Source organism: Trichosurus vulpecula, chromosome 4 (genome assembly GCF_011100635.1).
Source record: "Trichosurus vulpecula isolate mTriVul1 chromosome 4, mTriVul1.pri, whole genome shotgun sequence".
NCBI lineage: Eukaryota > Metazoa > Chordata > Mammalia > Diprotodontia > Phalangeridae > Trichosurus > Trichosurus vulpecula.
The window spans coordinates 431,241,768-431,269,740 of record NC_050576.1 but is presented as its reverse complement, the minus strand read 5'-3'; the positions used below and the strand labels follow the sequence as shown (position 1 = coordinate 431,269,740).

The 27,973-nt window shown below is 44.3% G+C and overlaps 1 protein-coding gene across 2 annotated transcripts in view; it reads right to left on the bottom strand.

Annotated features, from left to right (window-relative positions):
• Positions 1-1,994: 1,994 nt before the first annotated feature.
• The window catches only part of SEPTIN2 (septin 2), a 33,636-nt gene continuing 7,657 nt past the window's right edge, over positions 1,995-27,973 (bottom strand). Inside the window, exons 2-13 of one of the 2 annotated variants that reach the window (XM_036753771.1) lie at positions 22,078-22,106; positions 19,088-19,208; positions 16,057-16,143; positions 15,139-15,262; positions 14,174-14,308; positions 13,867-13,984; positions 9,767-9,868; positions 9,300-9,445; positions 8,468-8,551; positions 7,176-7,233; positions 5,712-5,815; positions 1,995-4,040 (exon numbers count right to left, since the gene is read on the bottom strand). In XM_036753771.1, the coding sequence (XP_036609666.1) occupies positions 5,714-5,815; positions 7,176-7,233; positions 8,468-8,551; positions 9,300-9,445; positions 9,767-9,868; positions 13,867-13,984; positions 14,174-14,308; positions 15,139-15,262; positions 16,057-16,143; positions 19,088-19,208; positions 22,078-22,086 (1,086 nt within the window). In that variant the 5' untranslated portion in view covers positions 22,087-22,106 and the 3' untranslated portion in view covers positions 1,995-4,040; positions 5,712-5,713. Of the gene's footprint in view, positions 4,041-5,711; positions 7,234-8,467; positions 8,552-9,299; positions 9,446-9,766; positions 9,869-13,866; positions 13,985-14,173; positions 14,309-15,138; positions 15,263-16,056; positions 16,144-19,087; positions 19,209-22,077; positions 22,107-27,973 lie in introns of both variants that reach the window. The other variant, XR_005010144.1, reaches the window with a different exon arrangement.

The following is a 27,973-nucleotide window of genomic DNA, read 5'->3' as shown; positions in this document are numbered from 1 at the left end:
TTGCGTGACCCCAGTTGGGGTTTTCTCAGCAGAGACACTGCAGTGGTTTGCCATTTCCTTCTCCAGCTCATTTTACAGATGAGGAAACTGGGGCAAACTGGGTTAAGTGGCTTGCCTAGGGTTACACAACTGGTAAGTGTCTAAAGCTGAATTTGAACTCAGGAAATTGAATCTTCCTGCCTCCAAGCCTGGCATTCCTAGCTACCCTTGTACCTATTACCTCCCTTTATTTGATTTGCTCTGACATCAACAGCAAAAGGAAAGACCTTGAATTATTCCTCTACAGAAAGGCTTATCACTTTCATACAAAGGAGCTAAAAACATGAAGGGCTAGTTTTGAACGAACACACATGATATAAGTAGTTACTAAGAGGCCACCTTCCTCCATCAATACCCTTGAAAACATCTTCTACTCCTACGTCTGTGTTCACCACCACACCTCGAACCCTTCCCCAATGTGACTTCTGTGGCCATGAATGAGGTCCTCTGGGAAGAATGGCCAAATAGCTCCTTGTGGCCAGATTCAACAGTTTCATCTCACCGCTCATCCTCGACGTCTCTCTGGCAATGGGCACTGCCGAGGCTTCCCTTCCTTTCCTCGACACTGAATTCTTCAGGTTCCCCTCTACCTCCTTCGGCTACTCAGGGTAGTCCTGAGGATCAGGCATTTGTAAAGTGCTCAGAGCAACAGCCACGCCTGTGGTTCTGGGTCTTCTCTAGTCACTGAGGGAACCCTGCTGTCTCATCCACTCCCTCACATGGTTTTAATGATTATACCTCTGAGCAATGTCTCCCGAGTCTCTCTCAAGTCCGGACTTCATTTTTGAAGCTCCCCCAGAGCTCAAATTCAACCCGTCCAACCCACTTGTTCTCCCCTTAATACCTGCCCCTTGTTCTGGCTCTGCTGGGTCCATGTGACTTGGGGATGCAACCTTGAAGCCCCAAGCGTGATCTTGGATTCTCCTCTTTACATTCCACAACTAGAGGGAAGGAGGCACTTCCTGCCAATGTCCGCTCTGCCAAACTTCCGGAATTGTTCCCACCTACATGACCCCAGTCATTATGTCTGTCCACAACACGTATCTGATAAATTGACTAAAAAGCTCTATCTGTATAAAGATATCAACAGCATCAACAGGGAAAAGCTTATCTATGCGCCCAACAATTGTGGCCTCTGGATGCACAAGAATTATTATAGCACCTCCTGTAATCAATGAATGTGACAATTTCTGTAATACTAAGAATTAAAAAGTACTCCAGGAAGAATGTGTGTGACATGATGCGAGACTGAGATGTTGCACACAACGCAGGGAAGCACGTGAAGGAAGACAGTGCCAGAAGCCAGCTGGATTCAGCTAGCACAGTGGCAATGTTGGCACGATGTCACTCACTTTCATACGCACACACCCTTCCTTTCTTTAAACACGTGCTGTTACGTGGTTGTAAGCTGGCCATGTGGCCAGATGGAGCCCCTCTTTCTGGCAACTTCATTTAACTGTTCTGGAGAAATGAACTGAGTTTGTCTGCTCTGTGAGGCCAAAATTCATCAACACCATCGAGCTCTACATGAAGGCAGAACCTGGACCTTTAAAAAAAATCTATCAGCCACAGCCCTAAATGGGTCTGAACACACATTGGTAGTAAGATGAGTTTAAGGCTTAGAAATTGTATTACAAAAACATTACCCCACGACCACCGGGGTTTATTTTTGTCTCTGTGTCCTCCGTGCCTCCCACTTCTGATCCTCACAACCACCTTGGGAGGGAGGCGCTGTTGTGATTCCCACTTTATTGATGAGAAAGCTGAGGCAGGATCCAAACTCAGGTCTTCCTGACTCGTGTCCAACACTATCCACTGTGACACCCAGACGCTGGGTTGTGCAACAAACCAAAATTAACGTTTTGAAGTTATTGTGCAGGTATGTCAAAATAGCCAGTTTTACCAAAAAGCCTTTATCTTCCTTGTAAGAGCTAGCAATTAGAATGACTCACAGAATAACTAAACCAGAATTATTTATTGATAAAATGCTCAAGGGATACAAAGCCACCATGTAAAACAAGAGTTCTCAACATTCACCTCCAGAGGCAGAGGCCGACTGTGTCTTAGTCAAAGGACACACTGAGATCTCATGGGATAACAAACCAAATTGCAGTCATATAAAAAGAATTTAATACGTTTTTCAGTTTAGTATTTTAAGTGATAGCTCCCCCTGAGCAGTATTTTTACTTAAATGTATATAGGACTTAGCTTATGTTTCTCATTTTGCATATATCATTTTTTTTAGTTTGTTCTAATATAGGTTATAAAAACTAGTGTAATTCAAATAACTGACCTTGAATATAAAACATGAAATGTCATGGAAAAGTTGATAAAAAATGTACATAATATAATTCTAGATTAAGTACTAAAAAAAATACTTTTCTTACATCTGTTAATACATTGCATGTGACCACTTAAACTCTACCAATCGTACTACAGATCAAATATCTAGAGTGAACACTGGCATGTTTGGAAGGATTATGCCACCATCAAAAGTTTGCAATAAATATTTCTTCACCTGTTCCTTGAGGCTTCCTGCCTTCGGCCAAACAGCAGCCTCTCTCTCACACTGCTTTGTACTGCTTTGTTTCATGCCTGCCCCCATGCCCACCCCCACCCCTACTGTGGATCCTCCTTGGGTGGGCCTCTCTGGGACCAGCCTCCCCTTTCAGCTTCAGACACTAAGAGGGAAGAGAAGGGAGGCCCTAGGCTGGCACATATGAGAGAGAGAGCAAAGGGGTGGTCTGAGCTTAGCCTTTAGGAACTGGAGGGAAACTGAAATGACTTGTAGACCAAGCACTGTTTGTAAACCAATGAAATGAAGGTGAAGAATCAGATGACACCATACACAACATACCGCCCCCCACAGCTGCCAGAGAACAAAGTGGGACACGGGGAAAAGGGAGGCTTGTTCTCTTTACCAGAGCGCAGATGCATGAGGACAAGGTTGGTGTCACAGCCAACACAAAACCTGTTTGTTCAGGTTGGTCTTCAAAATAGCTGTTATAAAATAATGAGAAAAATGGATCCAAAATAACTGGCACCTGCATCTAAGAGATTCCGGAATATTTTGTCTGAAGAGAAAAGGAGTGCTCCTTTCTTGCTAAGCCACTGAAGCAGAGTCCTGTGGACTCTGCCGTTCTCTGACAATCTCCCCTCATTCACGATGGAAATGCTGCTTTCAGTTTCTGTGGGACAGCATAAGCAATGATGTCACCCTATTTCAAAAAGGATGTGCTTTTTGGACCTTACTAGAAAAAATCGTGTTTATAAAATAGGTTTTTTTAAAATAACAGGGTTACTGTTTTCCCTTGTCATTAGAACCTTAGAAATTACTGCTTATAAAAGGTTATATTTTAACATGAATTATTTAAAGGTATGTGTTCCTCTTTGTTCTCCCAAGCCAGTAATGTGAGTAACCAGAATGTGTAAATAAATGCAGCCTGGTGGGCAGCAGCAAAACCGGGTTTCAGGTGTTACACCCAATAGCTTATATACCAAACAAGAACTCTTGACTCCCTCGTCTTCCCCCAGGGACTGTGGTGAGGGTCACCATTAGACCAGGCAGACAGAGGGCCCTGCTCTGGCACTTTCACTTGGGGATTTAAAGAAGACTTCGCTCCCATGTGTGACTCCACAGTGCTCTTCAATGACAGAGATGCCCAACCAGTCAAGCCAATGGAAGCTATACAAATCCAGAACAAATTCATAGTTTAGTTCTAGAAAACCAATTCCACCTAACAGTAGTTATGTAGGAAGCAACACGAAAACAGACATGTTATGGAAAAAGTATAAAATATCAATAAAATACATGTTACAAGGTACATATTACAAAAGGTACCACAACCGATCCTTAAGTAAAAATGGAGAGTAACAATTCACAGACCATGGGTAAAAATGATGAGTAACAGTTTGCAGGCTGCAGGTATTGCAGAAGAATTCCTTTCAGCGACTTCATGAAAAAACACATTGGAATGTTCTTTTTCATCTCTAAGTGAAATCTGTAAAAACAAAGAAAGTCATCTGAAATTAACCTTAGAAACACCAGCACAACATTCCTTTTTGCATGAGTAATTACCTAGGACAAGCACAGATTTGGCTCCTTACATGACTGTAAGGGACAAAAGAACGTACAACGGGTGGAGCTCTTGCTTTCATCTTTCTGCTCCCCTATGGAATCACAGTCTCACTTTCTTTTCCCCACCCCTCCTGCTGCCTCCACCCCAATGCCAGCCATAAAACCCAAGCAGGACATCCCTGCCTTGACTAACTCTCAGAGGCAAGAGTACCTCTCATGCTCAGGGCAGCAGAAGGGGGAACATTTAATTCTGGCATCTCTGATGGGAGGGCTCCTTCACTTGGTATTGCTTGGAATGTGTTCTCCTATAGCTTTATTTCTCCTCTGATTCCTGTCTGGCTATGACTGGGATCAATGGCCTTCTTTGCTATTTGCAATGTACAATCATTGCGGAGCTGGCATTTGGTGGGAAAGGGGCCAAGCCTTGGATAGAGAGCTTGGGGTCACCCCCAAATAATAACAAGAAAGCAATCGGAAGTTAGATTAAGGGAGCACATAGAAGTCTAGTCTGACACCGCCCCCTAGGTGAGCAGAGTGGCCCCCGATCCCAAACCCCTGCTCCCCTTGTGGCAGAAGAAAAGTCTCTCTTGGAGAAGAGGCTGTAGATGTCACACAAAGACAGGCTTCACTAATCATACGTGGAGCTTTTCCTACATGTCACTAAAGAAGGCCAAAGATTTCACTTAAAAACAGAGGACTTCAGTGAACTCAAAGATCATAAACAGGACTTCAGTGAACTCAAAGACTATGTCTGCGCACAGCTTCCTGAAGGCTTTTTTTGTACATAATATGACCTCTTTGGATCCTCACAACAATCTGGAGGTAGGTGCTGTTGCTAGGCCAGCACAAGAGCCACAAATTACCCAGGGTCCCGGCTAGTTAGTGTCTTCTAGTGCCCTGCGGCGCCCCCTAGCTGTGTACTTAAGCCAGTACCTAAATGCCCAGGAAGGACCTGTCATGGTGCCACACACAGAGGATAGTGGAGCCACACTGGAAGCCGGTAGTGTTACTGATGCCCCACTTCTTCCTCAGTAACACAATGATACCGTGTCAGGCAAGCCTCCCCACACGTCTGAAAACGGGCCTTCATCTCATGCCCCTTTCTGTGTGGAGATGTTCTCTGAGAAAGCTGCACTTCCCTCTGGAGTCGATTTCCACTCACAAGGACCTTACCAGTCAGCGTTTAACCCACACAAACCCTCAAGAATCATGCAGCGCTTTCCTGGGAAGCTATCTGCTAATGAAACCAATCGCCCTGATGTGCACATTTCCCATCTCCTGGCACTTACAATCCTAAGGTCTGGAAAACGATTCTAATTATCAAATGTTAAAATCAGCAGCCAAACTTTAAATGTCATACCATAACAACTAACATTAGCCAGATAAGTGACACCCACATTCATTAGGAAGAAGTCATGAAACCCTCCCCTATGGCCTGGCTATGAGGACCGTTAGTGGGGGTAGTCATGGGAGGGGCATCATCCCCATCCATCATCCTTCAATCTGATAAGTCGAAAAGGGCAACAAGAAGTAAGGAGACTGTGTGAGCTACGTGTTGTGTCACTGAATGTGGTGCCACGCTGAAGAAGCTTACTCTTAAGCCTGGTGTCCGTGCATGACGATATCCCCGTCTCCTCCCTGCATCTGCATTTGCATCTGTGCCTGCATTCTTGCAATCATCTCCTGCATACGACGAAGCTGCAACAAGAGGAGAATATGGACCTGCTGTCTTAGGATCCTCCCACTCCCATGCCTCTAAAAGGTGTTTCTTAGGAAATAGTTCTTTGAAAAATCTGTCTGAAATAGGTAATTTATGCCCTCATCAAGAAGCCAAGTTGAATGGGCAGAGTGGGGATCTTTCAGCAGGGCTGAGAGGGCAGGCCCCGGGCTCATCTGCCTGAGAGAGGGGGGCTTCACATCGGCAGCTGCTTTCTAAGCAGCAGCTCTGTTGGTGAGCAAAGTGGAATCCATGCTTTTACAGACTATCACACCTGAACAATTCAATAATAATTTCCCAAGGTCAGTATGTAACTCGTGGCTCATAATTTTACAAGGTACAAAGAGGCCTCCTCTGTGCTTTGAGCACCTCAAGTCCCACACAGGATGAAGATTCTGCGGAAGAGCATTGGCACCTAACTTGAACCCCACAAGCCACACAGCCATGGCTGGGCCTCTGGATGGATCCATGTCCTTGGTGAAACAAGACCCATCATCCAAGAGGAGACCAAGCTCAGGGGACTTGAGAAGCAGCACTGAGGAAGGCTGGGGGTCGGGGAACAGCCAATGCCCAGCACATGCATCTGCTTATTGGGAATGAGAACTCAAAGACTGACAAGATTTCAATGGCTTAAAACCTAGTTAAGATTGAGGGTAGGAGTCCTGCACATCAAGTGCCATCTGTGACCTTTTTAGAATGACCCCAGACACACACATACCAGGCCCACTCTGAGACGCCCTTTAAGGAAATTACAGTTGTGGGGGTTTTTCAGTTCTGCTTACTCACCTGATATATAGATTGAAATGGTCATAAAGTAAGACTATTTTATGCATCGGCAACTTGAATGGGATTTGAACTGATGACACCATTAGATTTCATTACTAATTCCCGAAGTTAACCATTTTTGATGTTAAAAAATTTAAAGTCTCAAAGAAAACCAATCCAAATAAAAAGTATCCTTTCAAATCTTCCCTCCAAGTTCAGATAAGACAATGCAATACAGAATTTAGAAATATAATTCCCGTTATGACAGTTTCCATTCATTTCACATAAAGCAAGGTACCGGGTGAGCCCTTGGCACTGTTGCAATGCCATTCTCTCAAATTTTTTTCTGTTTGTAATTTTGAAAGGAAAAATTATGTGGGAAATTTCACAGTTCACAATGTGGGCCATGCTGTCATTCTAAGATAAAGTATATTTGATAACAAAAAGCAAGAAAGATTTTGCGACAACTACACACAAAAACAATACAGAGGTATGCAGAATCCTATCATAACCATCTGTGGGAGATCGTGAGACACAGATACAGACACAAGACACACGGAAACAATGCTGCCTTACTTCTGCTTCCTTTTCCAGCAGGATCTGGTCTCTATTCACTTCCTCGTTTTCCACTTTCCTAAAACAAAAAGCAGTCAATTATTATCTGCTAACATGCAGAGGCTTCTATTTGCACCACTGATGACAGCTGGTTCATCTATCTACAAGCCCTGAGAACATCTCCTTTGGGACTCCTGAGTCTTTCTATTTTTAAAAAACAGGCTGCTTTTAGAAAAGTCTTTCCCCCCCAGATTCATGAATAAAAAGGGAAAGTAAATGATGGAAGATGGAAAAAGACAACAAGAAAAGGATGAATGGCAACTCTGACAGCATCTCCCCTGCCCTCATTCATCTCCGGAGGCCTTATTTCCAGAGCCAAATGGGTGACAGTCCACAAGCGCTTACACCAAGTGCCTGGATTCTGCTCACCATCACCTAATTACATTTCTCAGAAGGGCTGCAAGTGCCTGAGTGCCTTCCTCTTAAATAGCCCTGGCACCATTTTCCAAAACCACACCACAGGGGTAGGTCCAACTTAAAAAAGGAGCAGGATCTGAAATACCTAAGTGACCTAAGCAAAGGGAACAGAGGCGTACTGGCAGAAAGATACTAAGCATACACGTGAAATGGGCACGGTCAGGTATGTCAGAACTTCTTTTCAGAGCAGAACGAGGGTCCGACTTCTCTTTTAACGACCGGTCCTGCCATCCCTCCCAGGCAGTGGGTCATCTCCCTCTGCAGCTGCACTGGGCTGTGGCTGCGCTTTCTCCTGGAGGAGCAGCATGGCACTGCATGCCTAATGAGATGCCTTTGTAATGATAAAAATTTAACTTTACTTACATAATGCTGATCAAGCGCTTGAAAACGCAGTTTAATATACATTTTGGGGGACAGGATTTATGGCTGGAAACCACAGAGAATATAGCAGATTTATTACAAAACTGCTAAAGCAAAATCCTATTGCCTGTACCTAGAGATACATCTGATTTCAAGAACAATTGCTCTGGAGAACGCAAACATAACAGGCACTTCCTTCCCAAGAGCTATTCTTTTCAAGTTACTAACACTTTCCCTCCTTCCCTACTGTTGCTGACTTTCTTGTGGACTGAAAAACAAGGGTGAGTGGCTTAATGGCTTTAAACCTTAAGGACCAACAGTTTGAGTGGGTTTTGGCCAACTAAGTCATGCTGCAGTGGGGTGAGATGACGCAGAGATGAAGGACGCAGAGAAAGCACAGGATGTAGAGGAGAGAGAAGGGGAAAGGGAGACAGAGGGGAAGAAAGGATGGACTAAGGTAACCAGAGGATGACAACCTGCCGCCTCTCTTCAGTCTCTCAGAGCGGAAGTTCTCATAGTGAAGGTCCTGGGTCACCTCCTGGAGATCCTGCATGTGAGTACTGGAAAATAAAGGAGTTTGGTGTGAAGCTGGGGGGCAGGCCCATGGAGAAGAGCTTCTTCTAAGTGATGCACTTCATGCTGCTATGCTACTGGGAAAGATGAGAGAGCCCTCAGCTCTCAGATGTACAAGCAGCCCTGGGACTCTGTGGACATCCCATTTCCCATCTGTGGTGTCTGTTGCTCCTCCTTCTCCTACCTCCCATTGCCCACTGCCCCCAGGGGTGCAGCAATGACTCCCAAGAGAAGCCCCCACTCTGACGTGATCTTACTATACATTCCCCTTCCAAGTTCCTTGACAGCGGGAAAGGAATTCTATATAAAAACACCTTCTGTGAGAATATTCATTCTCATAGAAGCAGACAACAGGGACCCCTGAGTTCAACGAGCACATTTTAGAGCGAGGAGCAGAAACTGAGGTTCTCATAGATCCACAGATAGACAGGCTCCAGTCCAAGCTCCTGCAGGTAGCAGGTCAGAGTTGGGAGGGCTGGGAGCAGAAGAGCAGTAGGAGATGGCCAATGGGGACCAAGGTTTGTGTCCCAACTGCCCCATCACAGAATAACACCCCTCCCCCAATTCCCACGCATACCTCCTGGGAAGAAATGGAGCAGGATACTTATGCAATAATTCAATTATGATGTTGAAAAGGCCTTTCATTCTCTTAAAAACCCCATTAGGACATGACTGCTTTAGAGAGTAGTACAATGTCCTGCTAGGCAGTAGCAAAAGAACCTTGGAATGGCTTACATCAGCATTGTTCTCAGTTTTAGAAAGTCATTATGTTCTGGATTCTCCACTTCCACAACTCCCCAAGGATAGAGACGACCTCTAACCTTTTTGCCTTTGGCTTCAATCAACTGATTGGATCCTACTACTGAAAATGGAATACTAGCCTGTGAACAAACAAGAAAAATTACAAGGAAAAAAATCTTTACAACAAAAAAGGTTCACAACTCTAGAAAAAATCTAGGTACACAATATATTACTTAGACAAATTTCCCATAAATCAAATCCTGTTATACCAAATAACAAAACAATTTAAGGACAAAGATTTCTAAGCCATCGTTGACAGCTCGGCCTTACTTCCAAATATAGTTGAAACACAAAATCCTACTACCATGAAACAATTTGTGCAACCCCTGCCAGCTCCACATCCTCTGATGTAACTGCTGATCATTCTTAATCTGACACAGACAAACACCAGGATCTGTTACCTTCAGAAGTCTAGTCTGTTCCTTAAAATCTTCATCTTCATCTGACTCAGCATCAGGTAAATGATAAATCTTGATACCATGCTCTTCAATTTCATCCAGAACCTGTAGAATGAAGAGAGCATGGGCAATTAGGGGAAGGGGCATACACACCTTCGAATTTGATTGGTGCAGAAAAACTCCCCTACTAATCAATCAAGCCTTTTATCCAGCATGTTCTCTGAATCCTGCACTGTGCTAAGTGATAGGAGATGCAGGTATGTGGGTACAGATGGCAGGGCTGGAGTATTGTGGGTGCAAAACATGTTAGGCAGGCAACTGTGGCTGTGCCACCAAGATATTCTTAACAAGACCGTCAAGGGAGGTAGGAAGAAGGGCGGCCTGGGAAGGCTTTAATTGTTGACAGGAATTTTTCTCTGGCCCAGCAGCTAGAGATCACAGGTGAGACATGTGCTTCAGGAGATCACCATGGCAGCTGGGGGGAGAATGCAGGGCAGGTCCCTGACTGGGATGGAGCGGTGGTTGTTCCAAAGTAGTTCCTTATGGGCTGGGGCCACTGGCCCTGACACTTCCAAGAACAGTGAATCTGTCTGGGTTGAGCCTCTTCATCTCCACTAGCCACACCTCCAAACAGTGACCCATCTCTGGCCACCCCTGTGCCTGAGCAAGAGGGAAATGTCTTTCTTCCTAAGGCCAGCCCCTCTTTTACCCTCCATCACCCCCTGCCCTGGTTGTTCCAGGAGCTCGCAGTATCCATCATACCTGTCCTCCATTACCTCCTTCCCCATTGCCCCTAGATACCAATAATAGGTCTACCCCTAACTGTAAAAGCCCTTCATCTCCCACTGCCCTGAATCTCTTTTCTCTTTCGCTGCCCAGCTCCTAGAAGGAGCCTTTTCTTCTTCACCACCTTCATCCCCTACCTATGGGACATCTTTCCCTCTATGTTCCACCAGCTTCTTGAACTCCGCACATACAAAGAACTACCCTCTTGTCTTTCCAAACCCACTGATTTCTCATCCTTCCTTGGTCCTGATGAGGGCCCTTGGATCTTACCAGCTGTCCCAGTTTTCTATCTCAGAGGGTCACATATGGTCACTCCCCGCTGCCCCCCCCCCCACATGGTCAGCTGCCCAGTCTTGCAGATTCGACTTCCCCTCTCTATTCACTTATGTGGCTACAGCCTTAGCTTAGACTTTCATGATTTCTCACCAGAACAATTTTAAAAGCTTTCTAATACATTTTACTACTTCCAGTCTTATTTTTACAGTTATTCAAAAGAATTTCTCCAAGGCACAGGTCTGACCATGACTCTCCCCGCTCAAGAGCCTTCAGGAGCCCTTCCCTCTTGACTAGAGGATAAGTCAATTGACTAACAAGCATTTATTAAGCTCCTAGTACAATGCAAGCAAGCCACTTCCAGACCAGATAAAAGACGGAAGGTGGTTTCATGAATAGAAATAGGAAAAGAAACGGGGAATTTTGTGGGGCTGGAATCAAGAAATGAAGAGTGGGTAGACAACAAATGGTAGCAATGAATGTGTGCTACTTTTCCAAGAAGAACAGTGGAAAAGGTAACTAAAAAAAGCTAAGCATATAAGAGCCAGTTGAAGAAACTGGCCTGTTTGTCCCTTCCCTGGGCATCCCTGGAGTGCAATCCCTCATGCACCTGTCGAATCCTTGTCTTCCTCTGAGGCTCTAGCCAGGGGTCCACTCCTGCTTAAGGGGTGGTCTCTTCCAATTATATGGTGAACTCCTGGAGAACAAGGACTGCCTTAATCATGCTATCCCAGCCTAACAGTGTTTGGCACATGTGAAGTGCCTGGCTCTACATGTCTGTCATGGGGGAAAGGGAGAGAAGGTGGAACTTCATTTAGAAAAATCACTTTTTGACCACTCTGTCTCAGGGACTTGGGCCCAACAGGCCTGGCTCTGCCCTTTCTCCGCCCTTTCTGGACAATGGTTCCCTTCCAGGTTGTCTCCTGGCTTCTGTCCTCTCTTGGGGGAACGAGGCCAAGAGCCTCCAGTGATTCTTCTTTTTGACGTGGTCTGAGCCTTCTCACCAAACACACCACATCACAGGCTGGCAAGGCTGCAAGTCCATGGGGGAACTAGATATTCTTAGTGAAACTTCAGACCAGCCAGGGCTTATTGTACTGAATTTACAGTTAACTCAAGTACACATGAACTGTCGAGCTAAGTCTCATCTGTCACCTTGTATTTCCATAACTGATTTTGACTTTAAGACGAGAATTTAATTATCCCTATTAAATTTTACTTTGTTCTCAAAGAGGCAATACAGCGTAATGGATACAGTGCTGGCCCTCAGAACAGAGGCATGGGTTCAATCAATCAATAAACAGATTAAACGTTTACCAGGTGCTAGGCTGGAGATACAAAGAAAGGCAAAGACTGTCCCTGCCCTCGAGGAGCTGCCAATCAAATGCTTCAGACAAGAAGCAAACAAGTAAATGCAAATAAGCTCTACACAAGTAGGAGAGCTTGGAAAAGGCTTCCTGCAGAAGGTGGGATGTTAGTTGCAACTTAAAGGAAGCCAAGGAGGTCAGTGGTCAGAGCAGAGGGAGTGTGTTCCAGGCCTGGGAGGCAGCCAGAGCTGAGAGGGAGGGTTCTGTCTGTGGAGCAGCCACAAGGCCGGGGGCACTGGATGGATGTGTACGTGTACGTGTTATAAGACTAGGAAGGTGAGAGAGAGAGAGAGAGAGAGAGAGAGAGAGAGAGAGAGAGAGAGAGAGTGTGTGTGAGTGTGTGTGTGTGTGTGTGTGTGTGTTCAAATGGCACCAGACATAGTTAGAGATAGACATAGATCAGAGTGTCTGATCATGGACATGTCACTGTCTTTCAGAGTCTATTCCTTATCTATAAGATGAGCCAATCTCCACTACCTACCTAACAGGGTTTTGGTTAGGTCTGTAAAACATTTAAATGCATTATGAACAGGAGTTGTTATTGTTCTTAAATTTCTGCTAATTATTTCGGTCTTCTGAAATATTTTCTGGGTCTTGATTTTAACATCTAATCCAGATGTCAGACTCCTGTGCCAAGAGAACTGCCCAATCAGATTAAAATACAATTGGGAAATATTCAACCTAACAAATAAAATACAACCCAGATCATGTTAATCTGTGGCTTTCTAAGTCAACATGGTCCATTTCTCTTTTGAGTATAGCTATCTGTTCACAATGACAGCGTTCTTTTTCATACATTACCCCCCCCCCCCCCGCCCCAACACCTCTGGGAGGTGAGCACCATCTACTCCACTTTACAGAAAAGGCAAACAAGGCTAAGGAGATGAACTGATCTGCCCAGGCTTCCACGGTGAGTCTGTGTCTGAGGCAGGATCTGAACTCAGGTCGCCTTCAAACGTGAGGAAGATGCTACCTACATTTTCACGCAGCACACAGCAGAGCAAAGACAAAGTCACCCCCAAACCCTTGGGCTCCAGCCTCTAGAGGGGTCTCTGCTGGCACTGTGACACTGTGCCAGGGGCATTCCCCTCATGTCTCAGTCTGTGACACAATCAAAAGAAGGAAGGAATGTTGGTTTCACCTGGTGTAGGAAGGGAAGAGGAGGCCACCAGGATCCATCTAGCCATCCTGAGTGATCCCAAACCATCTCTTCAAATGATTCTAGAAATCTGCCAAGGGCGAAAGTCAAGCTCCTCCAACGCTTTCTCCATCATTTCATCAACCCTGCTCATGCCCCTCTGCCTCCCCGGTCCTGGGCTTCCCACATATCCCCAGGGCCTCGCTTCTCCTCTTTCCAGTCTGCACAGCATTCTGCTGAAGGAGAGGACAAGCCAAGGAGGAGCCCACGTGCTCTCTTTTCCTTAGGATTTCTTTAAGCACACACAACAGAGTCCTTAGCATTCTTCACAAGTCCCCATCTATTCTTTAGTTGTCTTGCCAATACTCTCATGGCCCATGTCAGTTTTTGGGCAGCCTGTTAAAAGTATGAAAGGCCTTTTTCTATACAGAGCTGGCGCCTCCACCCCGAAAGTCTGCTTGTAAAAACAACAAAGCATGTTTCTGGCTGGACCTCGGTTCACAGTGAAGAATAAAGCAGCTGAGTGAGCGCAGACTCACCCTCTTCTTCAGCCGTTCCCGCTCCTTCAGGGTCAGAGTATCAGCTTTGGCGATCACGGGCACAATATTCACTTTATTGTGTATAGCTTTCATAAACTCTACATCTAAAGGTTTAAGTCTGAAAAAAGCACAAGGGTCAGAAGAGTTATTTTAAAGAACCCAGGCCCAGTGTTTTTCAAATTTATTGTGACTGTCAGGATAGAAGACACTCAGAGGAACTCCTTCCAAACCTAAAGGATCAGCATTTGGGCCACCTGATCCAAGCAGCACACTTAACACAGAGACTTAAAGAGCAAGAGGTACCTACCCATGTCCAAAAGGTGAGATAAAGTAGAAGCAGCAATGCACACGGTTATCTATAATGTGCCGTCGGTTCAAGCCACTTTCATCATGCAGGTATCGTTCAAACTGCTCATCAATGTAGGAGATGATCGTCTTGAAGCTAAGAACAACACAAGACTTAACAAATTGTGCTCCCCAGAAAAGGGCCTGTCCTCCACAGAACTTCCCCCTCTCAAACAAGCTCTGGGGCTTACAACTCACAGTGCACCTGTGCTTCAGAAAATGTGTAAATGAAGGTAGATTTTCCTAGAAAACCTGTAAAAATCTATTTAATTCAATGTAGCAGTAACAACTGAGTTGACTGCTTTATACCTTCTTTCTCTTCACAGCATTTCAGTAGCTTCTAGGTTAAGATAGGCTTCTAGAATAAGGCTAGACCGAAAATGGTGCTGTTGTTGGGAGACTAGGGAATGATGCCTGGGGAGAAGGGAAGGCTCCAGGGAGCCCAGATTCTCGGGGAACCCCATCACAGCGACAAAGGGAAGGGCAGGCACTTGTCCATCAAGAGACTTTCTATACATACTGGGAATGCCTCAGCAAGAGGAAACGTCTCTGAGAGGGTCATGCTGGGGCCCCCCTTGGCTCCATGAACAGCTGCTGGGCACACATGTGGCCCTAGGCTTATTATATTCTCAGAAAAAATGGATGGTATCATGAGATCCTTTCAAACAAATGTCCCTGTTTATTTAATATTGCTTGAGCCTCAAAGAGTTAAAATCCTTTAGCTTCCTAAATATAATCACCTCGGCATTTTGTGGAGTTACCTAAAGTCAGGAATCGCTCATTAATGATAATGAATGAACAAAAGTAATTTAGATTTTTATTTTCAGTCACTGGGCATCAGGCTGTCCTGTGGATCCTGTGAATGAGCATGGCAGGGCACTTGGCACAGGCCCAGGGAGCCCCGTGCCACAGCAGGCAGTCACGTACCAGTCACGGCAGTTAATTGCATCCCCGTAGCCTGGTGTGTCGACAACAGTAAGGCGCAGCTTGACCCCTCTCTCCTCAATCTCCACCGTGGATGCCTCAATCTGTACTGTCCTTTCTATTTTCTCTAGAAAATAACCCATTTCAGAAGGAGGATTAAATGATGATAAGCGCTCCTATAAACACCATTATGAGTGCAGGTGGACTGGGCACAAGGTGGCAGGATGGGTGCTTCTTGAGTTAGTGAAGGGACCAGTAAAAACTAGGACTGATCTGCTGTCTGTACCAACAACGTGAGAGTGTCCCTCTCACAGCGCTGTCCAGCACAGACTGAGCCAGAAGGCTGCTTAGAGGGCTGCCTCGCCACGTGAAAGCCCAGAGAGGCCCAGAAGGGGGGGGTGGGGCGGGCCCCATGCTGAGCACACTACGAGTCCCCTCACTGATCCTCACAACTCTGGGAGATAAGTGCTCATACTGCCCTCATTTTACAGATGAAGAAACCAAGGTAGACGGAAGTTAAGTGACTCGCCCAGTGTCACACAGCTAGTCAGTGCTGGATTGGAGTCTCCAGTCTTTCTTATTCCAGGCTCAGGCTCTATCCACTGCACTACCAGCTGCCTACAAGGTGGTAAACAGGAGCCCCAGGGTCTGAGGACACATCCAAAAATCCTTTTAGGGTCATGAGGCTACAGTCTACAGGGTAAGAAAGACTAGGAAATAGTGTGAAAATATTAATGAGCTTCCTCTGGGAGCAGCCAAACAAGCTGGTAAGGCACCTGTTCTTGGTCTTCAAAGTCAGTCCGATGGCTCCGACCGTGACAAGGCAAGAAGGGCGCAGTCATGGAGTATTAATCAAGCATTAGGTTCCAGCATCACCAGTCACAAAGACTCACATCTAAGACAGTGGAGGAACGTTTTTACCTGCTGCCCCGGGAATGACTCTTTCTGGGTACAAGTCAGTCAAGAACAGGCTATTGATGAGAGTAGATTTTCCCAATCCTGATTCCCCTAGAAAACAAGCACAGAACACTCAGGATTTCACATAGGAGACACAAGCCACCTCTTAGTAAGTACATGAAATGCCAGTCTTTGCTTATTTCTAGAACAGACCATAAACTGACATCTTCGTCAGCTCTGATCTTCAGGAAGACTTTAATGAAGTCCAGTGTAATGATGCCATCAGGATTCAAATGGTACAACAATAGTTTGGCAGAGCTGCCTAAGGCAACGAGAGCTTAGCAGTATGTGTCAGAGGCAGGATGAGCTCAGGCCTCTATCCACTACGCCAACACTGTTAGGGGATAGAATACCTATGAGAAGAGACCGAGGAAAGAGCCTTGGAACTCACAAGAAGGAGCAAGTGTGTGCACATGGGAGGGCATGGTGCAGAGGAACCATGAACTGGAGGGAGACAGAGAAACAGTCGTCACCATGGGAGAAGAGCCGGGACAGAATGTGACTGAAGCTTTAGGAAGGACCATGAATGGGCAGGGAGACTGAAGAGGCCAAGGTGGGAGAACTTCATAAGGTGAAGAGTGAAGTCACTGGGGAAAATGGCACTTTAGGGATGTGGAAATGCAAGGCCAAGTATGGGAGTCATGGTGCAGAGCAAGAATTTTCTAGAGGTCAGCAGGAGATAGCAACAAGAACAGGACAGAAGCTGACAAATAGATGAGATCAGTTTCAAAGAGGGAAAAGCTGAGTGATGGAGACTGAGCAAAGATGGGGAAGTGGCTGTATAAGAAATATGCTCATGTCTCCTCCTGGCCAAGAAAAGGAGTGGGAAGCAGGAGAGGAGCACCTGAAGGGGTGTGGCACACTCAGGAGAAAGAAAGGGTAGAGAATCCTGACACGGTAATACTTATATCTGTCTTAATGCCAAATCCAGGAGTCAGCTCTATTTGATTATGGGGAGGCGCCAGGGAATCATTACGTCCTGAATGTCACCAAGACCACCACTGGGCTAGTGTGACCAGCCATGTTCCTCCTGTCTTCTCCTTCAATTCTCTAGGGCTGTGAATCACAGTTCAAAGGCCAGGACGTGAAGCCAATTCCTCAGTGTCTCACACGGGCACTGCCAGCCCTGTTCTTGAGGCCCAGAGCAGAGCTCTCTCACCTACTAGACCACCACCACCAACTTAGCCTGGACCTGTCTGGGGCATTCATGACTCCCTTCAGAGTCTTAGGGCGAGGATAAACTTGGACTTTTTATCCCTTCTTGATCTAATCCTGGGGGCAAATTTAAGTTTAAGCAAATTCCTATGAAGGAGCACTGGGCAACAGAAGAAAACAAGGCTGTAGAGAGACTGTCACAGAAGTGCAGGACGCCACCTTCCCGTCTCTGCATGGTTCTCTCTCGTTCCCGTCTGCACCCCTTTCTCTTTGGGTGCACAGAGGCACTGCCTCCTTGCCTGCAGCTGGCCCGGAGGGGTTCATGCTCCTATCAACCCTCCCAAGGACAGAATGCTGACTGAGCTCACTAACAAAGACATCTTCCGTTCCAAAGGTTCCCACTAGATCCCAGGTTTACCCTGGAGCCTGCAGGCCCCTACGTTCAGGACAAGCAGGGGAACTCATCTTATGACCACAACCTCTAGAGATAGGATGCAAAGCCTTCTTCACTAAGTACAGATTACTGCACAGAGAAGAGAAAGCAGTTCCCAGCTACTTCAGGGCTAGAGTTTAAGCTTAATTCTTTACAGGGTCATATTAGCAACAGGCCAATTCTACCCCAGATGATTTACTGATATGTATTTTTGCAATTTCACCCTTGAGTTGACTGAGAACACATGTAGATGTGAACAGTGACAGTTACACCTATGGTGTAGAGATAATTTGGTCTAGAGCCTCATATACTTTTTAACTTAGGACCTAAGGACCATTAAAATGCAGTGATAACCTACCTAATATCCTGTATAGTAAAGAATAAAGCAAAGTTCATTTATTCCACTTGTTCTTTCCTTGTCTTTCTGAATCTCTTGTTTCAGGTTCATCAGAGCTGTTCCTACTAGACCTTCAGCTGACAATCTGCCTGACTTAAAGAATCTCGGGGCCCTGGGTGGGTGAACATCCCTTGCAAAATGCACCTCAAGCTTTCTGTGCTTACTTTCTACCTTGGCTCCGACAGCTCTTTCTTTTTCCTGGCCATGGTCATCAGGCCAGCTGGTTTTGGTTTTGTCCGTGGATCGTGAATCTGTACCTATTTTCCTGGTGTCATGAACAAGATGTGACATCTGTCTGGCATTTGGGAGGGTCACAAAGCTCTCTGCTTGGTATATGCCTGCCAGGTTCGGCAGGAATTACTTATTATCCTAGGGGATTCAGGGAAATGTCCTATTTAGGGTCATAGAGCGGTGACCATCTGAGGCACCACAGTGGCAGCCAGATTTCCTATGGCTACTATTAACTTGATCTACTAAAAGCGAAAAAATCTGTGTGGTTTTGCCTCCTGCACCAGGGATGCTGAATCTGGATTGAGAGTATTAAAGACAAATGTAATAAAAATCACTTCCATTTAGGAAGCAATCCTTTTATCGTACTATGATTATTCATTATCAACATGCTCCAAAATTTCTCCCAAAAATATTAGATCATTACTTTGAATTCTTGGGGGTGGGGGGGAGCACAGAGAAAGAAAATTAGAATGAGATTCTAGGTCTGCAGTAATGTCAGCTCAACAACGGATGAGACAATAGGTCTACTGTCATGCTTCATTTTAGCACACACAAAACTCACTGTAATTTACTCTTGCTGAAGTCCAATTGACCATACTGCTTAAATTAAAATAGAATGCCCATTACACTATGATTAGTTTCCTCCTTCTTCCCTCTCTAAAAGATAAAACAAAATCAGGAGCTAACATTTCTTCCCTTTCGAGATATGATTTCCATTTTTGATACAACAATTCTAAAAGAGAGAGACTGACACGAGAGGCCACAAATTGATTTCTTACCAACCACCATCAGTGTGAACTCAAAACCTTTTTTCACAGATTTTCGGTGGACTTGATTGGGAAGATTTGCGAATCCCACGTAGCCAGGAGTTTCTGGATTTGGAAACTGAGCGGGCTGTTGCTGAAACAAAATCCAAAGTATTATTAGTAATGTTTCATTGTTTCTATTAATGAAAAAAAAAACTGCATTAAGTACAAAATTATCAAACATAATTAAATGTTTTCCCCTTTCCTTTTAAAACTGTTATCTTTAAAAAAAACTCCTTTATGTAAATAAACTATTTATCAAAGCCAGCACAAGGGAAAAGCTAGGAAAAACCTTCCTGTAGTGGAGGGTATATAAATAATGAGGGATACTTTTTAATATTATTTAATTAGTGTATATATGCTAACAAATAGTATATATAATGTATATATAGCATGTTACATTATAGCAATATAACATAATAGCATATATAATTAATATGCTCATTAAGCCATTTATATATAGATATACGTGTATGTATTTTGAGGAGTTGGCTTTTATAATTATGTCTTTAGTGAACAGAAACATAGAGGCATGATTTCAAATCTTGCTTTGGGGGTCAAATGTGTTCTCCTGCTTCATCTCAGTTGTTTAGGGCGTAGGGCGAGGGAATGCTAGACTGACTGTCAGAGAACCTCCTGGATGTGAGTCTCTGAACAGCACTGGGTTCAGTTTCCTCACTTTTAACAAGAGGGGATTGGCCTAGATTGTCGCCAGGGTCTTTCAAGATCTAAATCTAAGATCTTATCCAACCTTACAATAACTGAGTAACTTCTACAGGCATGACTCTCATTTCACAGATGAAACCTAAGCTAGGGAGATTATAGGACTCACTGATTACGTGGCTACTCTGTGTCCCAGGGAGGAATCAAACCTAGCTCTGTTCATTACAAATGACGAATGACACCCAGGCTCTGCTGGAGAAAACTCAAGTTATTAGGCAGCAGCTCCCTCCACTTTCAGAAAATCCCAGCTGTTCTCATTTTTTCCTTACATCGAATTAAAATCTGCCCCTATAATTCCCATCCTGTTTCTATTTCCCTCTTCAACATATCAGGCCCCCTTCCCAATGTGTGTCAACTCTGAAACGAGCTACCTGTGCCTTTATTTAAACCACTGATAAGAATCAACTTCAGAAGGGGATTTCTTGAGCTGGCCATGGCAGCTTTGGGTCAAAGTTCTCCCAATTGAACTTCCTCAGCTCCCAGGAATGAAGAAGCTCTTCAGAGTAAGCCTGAGCTACATGGCCATAATCCCTCCTATTTCTTTTCCGTAAGAAAGCTAGAGGGGAATGAACCATTGCTACAGGGCAGCCCCATAGGAGACCTGAAAGTGTGTGGTGTAGGAACGAGAAGGAGGAACAGAGATGGGTGCAGTTATATTTAGGGAGCCAGCTTCCTGAATGAAAGGAACTCCGCTGCTTGTAGAAGACTTTCTCCCAGTTGCTGCCTGGGCCTGTGAATGTCAGAGAGATGCCTGCTTCCTGCTTTCCATTTGTGCTATAAACACATAATTAACTAAGAAACTAAACTGAATATTCTCTTCAAAAACAAAAACACCAAGCCAAACCCAATGTTCCCATGATCAAAATTTACGTGGAGAAGAGGCTTGAAAAGATAAAACATGGCCAACTTATAGTTAGATGCGTAAAAAGTATAGTCTCTTGGTGAAATTATCTGGTCTTTTGGGTTGGCTGAAGACTCAGAACTCATTTCTTGTGAATTCACATTACAGACATAGCAGCCTATTTTAAATTAATTAAATTTGAAATTAAATTAAACCATACTGAGGTGCACAAAAGCCCCTGAATAAATGACTGTATAGCCTCTTAATGAATGCCAATATGCTAATTAAAATCATTCTCTTTCCATCATCCACCAGTCTCTAGGTCAAAGCTTTGTAAAGCAAGTAATAAAACTGCAACTTAATTAAAAAATTTCAATTTCAGATGCGCTTTTCCCACAATTAGTTTGAATGCATGAGGTTTTCTCATCTATTCCCAAGCTGCTTCACCTCTTTTGTTGTTTTATTTCTGTGCCTCTTCCTAACTTATGACATGCTCAGGGGCCACCACTGTCCTTTCAATCATGCTGGCTAGAAACCCCAGTGTCCTCCTTGCCAACCCCTCCCTCTCAACTCCCCAGCCAATACGTGGCTAAGCCTTGTTTCCACCTTCACAGCATCTCTTGGACAGCACTTCCTTTATCTCAGCTCCCAGCCACTACCCTCATTACCTCCCCTAGATTACTGCAATAGCCTGCTTCAAGGCTCTCCCTATTCCAACCCATTCTCTTACATTCAACTGCAAAAGATACTTTTCTAAAGAAAAGGTCTGTTTTCATGGAAAGCAAAATCAAACAAAAATTCATCAATATTTTCTCCTCTGCAGATTTCTGATGGTTCATGGCCTTTAAAAACCTCATGTATGCTATCAGCGCATTAACATGCTTGGCATCAAGAAAGAGCTCACATAGCAACAACTGGGAGCTAATCACTTTAATGCAGATGCCAATGAGAACAAGTAACACTGAGTTGTAAGGCAGCAAAAGAATTTATTTTAAAAATCAGTCTTCTCCTGAAATCATCATTTCTTTCAGATCAGGCCTAATTTTACTTTAGGCCATGAGCACATGGCTCTGGGCAAATCTGCAAGGCTAATCAAACATAATTAAGGAGGAACCAGTAAATTTGTCATGAAATTTAAAATAAATAATGAGAAATTCAAATTGCTTTATGATTTATCTATCAGCGGTGATCTGGCTGCACCAGTCCTACTGGAATGTATGGAAATAAAACCCACCAGAAACCAAAGGATAAGAATCAGCCATTAAAGTAACCCAATTAAGCAAAAAGATAAAGTAACATTTAAAACACGTACACAAATATGCACAATGGGAAAACTAGGAATTTATTTGAACATTGTTTTCCCTCTTAAACCATAATGTATGTGAAGATAATCTCTTACCTTCGACATCTTCAGTGAAGTTCAGGTACCTGTAATAAGAGTTTTAATTTATTACCATTTGGATTACAAGGAAGGGCTACTAAGGCACGACTTTCCACATAGACTCTGGACTGAATTACGGCAGTGTAGTACTGCAGAAACACCACAGGCTTTGCAGAGGGGACACTTAGCAGAACTCAGTGATCCAAGGAAACTCAACCAACTTCTCTGAGGCTGTTTTCTCAGGTTCAGAAGAAACGGACAATTTTCACTCACCCACCTCAGAGAACTACGAAAACTGGTCTGGAACTAAATAAGTGAAGTATCAAGTACTTCTTAGTCTTTCTTAAAATTTTTTATTATTTATATTTTTTAACATACCTTCAAAATTTTTTTTGAGTTCCAAATTTTCTCCCTCCACCTCCTCCCAGAAGGCAAGAAACATATCAATTATACATGTAAAATCATGCAAAACACTTCACGTTAGCCATGCTTCAAAAATAAATACTAAATAAATGAAAGTTGGAAAAAAAAATTTACACTTCAATCTGTGCTCAGATTCAACAGTTCTCTCTCTGGATAACATTTTTCATCATGAACTCTTTGGAACTGTCTTGGACCATTGTTTTGATTAGGGTAGCTAATTTTTTTTAATCACTGTATAACGCTGCTATTATTACACAGAATGTTCCCCCGGTTCTGCCTACTTCACTTTGCATCAGTTCATATATCAGTTCCCAGGTTTTTCTGAAATCATCCTGCTTGTCATTTTTTATAGCACAACAGGATTCCATCACAATCATACAACTTGTTTAGCCATTCCCCAAGTGATGGGCCTCCCTCAATTTCCAATTTTTTGCCACCATGAAAAGAGCTACTATATTTTTGTATATATGGGTCCTTTTTTTCTTTCTTTGTTCTCTTTGGGATACAGACCCAATGGTGGTATTGCTGGGTGAACGGGTATTCACGGTTTTATAGCCGTGGGAATAGTTCCATATTGTTCTCCAGAATGGTTGGATCAGTTCACAATTCCACTGACAGTGCGTTATTGTCTCCCTATTTTCTCCACATTTCCCTCCGGCGTTTGTCCTTTTCCTTCTCTGTCATGTTCACCAATCGATATGAACGTGAGCTAGTACCTCAGAGCTGTTTGCATTTCTCTAATTATAAGTGATTTGGAGCATTTTTTCATGTGACTATCGATAGCTTTGATTTCTTCTGCTGTCTGTTCATATCATTTGACAATCTTCCTTTGGGGAATGGCTCCTTTTTTATGAACTTGATTCGCTTCCTTTATCTTTGAGAAATGAGGTCTTTATCAGGGAAACTTGCTGGACAAATTTCTGTCTATGGTATGTTTCAGCAAAATGTAGTTTCTCTGAGTATCTCTTTTAATTAAGTCTATTTTTGCTTTTGCTGTGTCTGAGATTATGATTGCTACCCCTGCTGAAACAGAAGAGATCCTGCTCCAGCCCCTTATTTTAACTCTGTCTTTCTGTTTCAAGTGTATTTCTTATAAACAACATATTGTTGGATTCTGGTTTCTAATCCATTCTGGTATCCGCTTCTATTTTTTGGGTGAGTTCATTCCATTCACAGCTATGATTACTGTGTATTTCCTTTCATCCTATTTTTTCTATTTATCCTTCTCTTTCTTTATCCTAGCTTTCTTCAAAAGTCTGTTTTACTTCTGCCCACTGCTTCCCTAGAGCCATTCTTCCTTTCATTACCCCACCCCTTTGTCCCCCAACTCTCCTTCCCTGTAAGATAGAGTTCTATACCCAAGTGAGGGTGTGTGTGTCTGTTCTTCACTTCTTAGTCTTTCATCGAAACAAAGCATTGCTTCAATCAGTTTCTATTATCTGTCTAATCTAATGTCCTTGCTAGGAACACCCCAGCCAATCAGTCAACAATCCTTTTTTAGTACCCACCATGTGCCAGGCACAGTGCTAGATGCTGGGGTACAAAGTACAAATTATGAAAAAAATCTTCACTAACAAAGAACTTACACTGACATAACTAAATATATCCTGCATAAAAACTAAGTGAGGGGCAACTAGGTGGCGTAGTGAGTAGAGCGCTGGCCCTGGAGTCAGGAGGACCTGAGTTCAAATCCGGCCTCAGACACCAGACACGCTTCCTAGCTATGTGACCTCGGGCAAGTCACTTAACCCCAGTTGCCCTGCCAAAAACAAAACAAACAAATTAAGTGAATAAATGCAAACAGTTTGGGAGGAAGGGTTCTAGCAGCTTGGGGAATCAGGAAAAAGGATGTAGAAGATGGTGCCTTAAAGGATAGATGGGTTCTCTGAGGTAGGAGGGCCAAGAGGGAATACATGCCAGACCTGTAGGCTGCCCACAGACAGAGAAAAGCTACTGTAGATGGCGGGAAGGTCCAATGAGGCTGGAAAGGTAGGCTGGGGTCAGGTTAAAAGCTAAACACAGGAGTTTATATTAGATCCCAGAGGCAACATAAAGCCTCTGAAGCTAAGGAGGGAGATGTCATGGTCAGATCTAAGCATACAAAAAACTACCCTGATGGCCTTGTAGAAGATAATCAGCATGGTGAGAGACTTGATGCAGGGAGGCCAATTAAGAGGCTAGTGCAGTAATTTAGGTGAGAGCTAATGAGGGTGGGGGCTACAGTTGTAGCCACATGGGTGGAGAGAAACAGAAAGATTTGGCAACTGACTGGCTATGTGGGGCGAGGGAGACTGAAGAGGCCAGGATAATGCTGAGCCTGGGAGACAAGCATAGTGGGGCCTTCGAGAGGGAAAGAAGGGTGAGTTCAGTTTTGGAACTGTTGAGTTTGAGATGCCTACAGAATATCGAGTCTGAAATAGCCCTTAGGGAGCTGAGACTGAAGTCTAGGGAGGAGGACTACAGACCTTCAGATCAGGAGTTAACAGCCATGGGAGCCCATGAAGTTACTACAGGAAACATTGCCATGCCATATGGTATCCAGATTCCAGGAGGGAACAAGAAAAGGACAGGCAACATTGTCACAATCTTTATCCACTCTTAGGTTTGTGGATCCTGCTCTAGGCACAAAAGATTAGAAACGGAAAGAACTGAAACTATTAGTGAAAAACCACGGTTTTAGACAATGATGCCTGGAATTCTGAATCGATGAGTGAGTCAGGAGCAAACAGTCCAGCTTCCACAGAAGGATCTAGGCCATTTCTTACTGGACCTGATCACCTGAGGTCACAAGACCAAGAGGTGTGATAAATCTTAGCACCCAGGCACCCACCCTTTATTCCCTCCTTTACAGGGAGACTGCCTGGGGAACCCGTTTTTTCACAGTGCCACTTTGGTGTTGGTGCACAATCAAATAAATCTACCTACACCCCCCAATCGAGGTCTGTGTACAGTATCTGTCGACCTCCTCAGTAGGCAGCTTGGTGGCATGGAGGATCCAGAGATGGACATTTCTGGAGACAGGAAGACCTGAGATCAAATCTTACCTCAGCAGTTTACTAAGCTGTGTGCCCTGGGCAAGTCACTTCTCTTCTCCCTAGGCATCTTTTCCTTATCCATAAAAGGAAGATAAGAACAGCATCTCCCTAATAGGCTTGTAGTGAGCTTAAAGAGCTACATAACTGTGAGCTCTTGTGGGGAGTAGAAGCAATGACGAAAATGAGAAACCCTTTAATTAAAGCAGCTCAGTGCTGGACCAGTGAAACAGCAGATACCAGGAGTAACAGCAGTTATGATAAGCCATCTAACTGCCCCCAAACGCTTACAAAACCAAGCCTGAAAGAAGTACAGACAGCACCGGTCACGGGTCACAGCCAACGAAGTGGAGGGAAATGGAGGCCAAAGGCAGCGGGGTTCACTGGGTGGGAATAGAAACTGACTTGTCAAATCTCAGGCAGGAGGACGGACAATGACGGGCCCTGCCATCTCGTAAGGCAGAAAGAAGCAGCAGAGTTTGAGAAAGAGTTTCAGGAAAGCCCCCCAAGGGGCCAGTTAAGCAAAATCATCCCAAGTGCACTGAAGGACAAACATGGAAAGGGGATGACCAATGGAAGAAAAATGTTAAAGAGCAACAAAACAAAAACGATTTTCATCAAGGCCAGTGGAGTCACTTCACTTGGACCCTCATGTCACGGTCCTGGATGTGTTCATGGAAAAAAGAAGAGAATGAGAGAAAGAGAGGGAAAAGCAGATGGACTGGACCAAGCACATGGAGAGCTGCACTCCAGCAAGTGGAATTATGAGAGTGCAGGAGGTCAGTATACAAGGTATCTGAAGGATGGGAAGAATGAAGGAAGAAGTAGTTCTCAAATAATTCTTGTGGGTCAAATACTGTACTTAGTGCTGGGTGATAAAAACACAAAACTCCCCTCAAGGAGCTTCCATTTTAATGAAGGGGATACTACATGCAGGGGAATGGTGGCCAGAGCTACTGGAGAGTAGACTGACTCACCCCTTTCAGGAGCAATGACAAACATTGATTTGATTTGCAGGGGAAGGAGAGGGGACCAAAAGTCAGAGAAAAAAAATCCTGGACCTTATTAGTAATAAAAGAGGGTAACTAAGAAAACAATAGCTACCAACTTATATGCCTTCCCACCCACCTGGACAAGATCCTCATGAGTCATCTACACACGATTCAAGGGCCTCCTTGACGCAGGACTATGGAGGTCAGGCTTGGGTATGTGATATGCAACAATAGACCACGCCTTTATCACTTTGCAATAACACACAGCTTGTTATGACAAAAGAGCTCTCCAATCCACAAATCAAAATCATCAAGAGTCCTTGAAAGACACAGGGACAATAAGCCTACTCCTCCATGACAACAAAGGTTCTCACCAACGACATGGAGGAGGCGCAGAGCCCAGTCCAAACCGAAGGGGATTTCTGTGCATGTGATGAGCTCTGCCAGATGCTTCTGTCTGCAGATGACATTGTGTTAGCTGAATCAAGCCTTGGAAGAGGTCTATCAGCACTCAAGAGTCTAGCCTAACCACCCTCTGGGAAAAGGTAAGTGTAAGTAGATAAATAATGTTTATCATCCAGATTATGACATGCGTTTGGATGGACAAATTGAACTCAGAGGTAAAAGGGAGGAAAGCATGTTGGGAAACCTTTGGGAAACTGTCTATTTCCTTTGATGACTCCAATCTGTCTATGGAAACAAAGCCCCATCTTTTTAATGCCAACATTCTGCTGCTGGTGTTTGGCATGACATACAACAGTCTCCAAAGAATTAACAAATGCATTGTGGACAACAGAACAGTACCGAGGAGGTATGAAGAGTCTTCAAAATCTAACCGAGAGGCTTCGAAGGCCAGTAATGAAAGCTCTCATCATGGAACTACACGACCATCTGTCATGTGCTGAGATGACAGGCAGACAACCAGACGGCTCTGTCCAGTGGCTTGGCAATGAGGAGAAAGTGAGGAACGTCTCTAGCACCTTGGGGTGGATCCCCTGTGACAAATTCGTGGGAGGATATGGACAAGAGTGGCTCAAGATGGTCAGGCATGGAAGGGAGCAAATATTTCTACAGCTATCTTTATGCCAAGGAGTGTGCCAAGCACTTTTTACAAATATTATCTTATTGATCTTCAAAACAGTCCTGCGAGGTAGGTGCTGTTACCAACTCCATTTTACAGTTGAGAAAATGAAGGCAAATGGAGCTTGTGACTTGCCCAGGGCCACACAGCTAGTGTCTGAGATCAGCTTTGAACTATCTTCCTCCAGGCTTCCTTCCAGCCCCAATCCTCCAAACCAGGGGGCAAAGTGGAACTAGGAAGAAGCCACCAGTCAGCTCCTGGAAGAAACAACAGTATGAAAACTCGCAGTTACTACTATAAAGGAAAAGCAAGGCTGGAAGAGTATATTCCAGAAGGCCCAAGGATATGAGCGTACAGCCAAAAGTAACTTACCCAACAAAACTAAA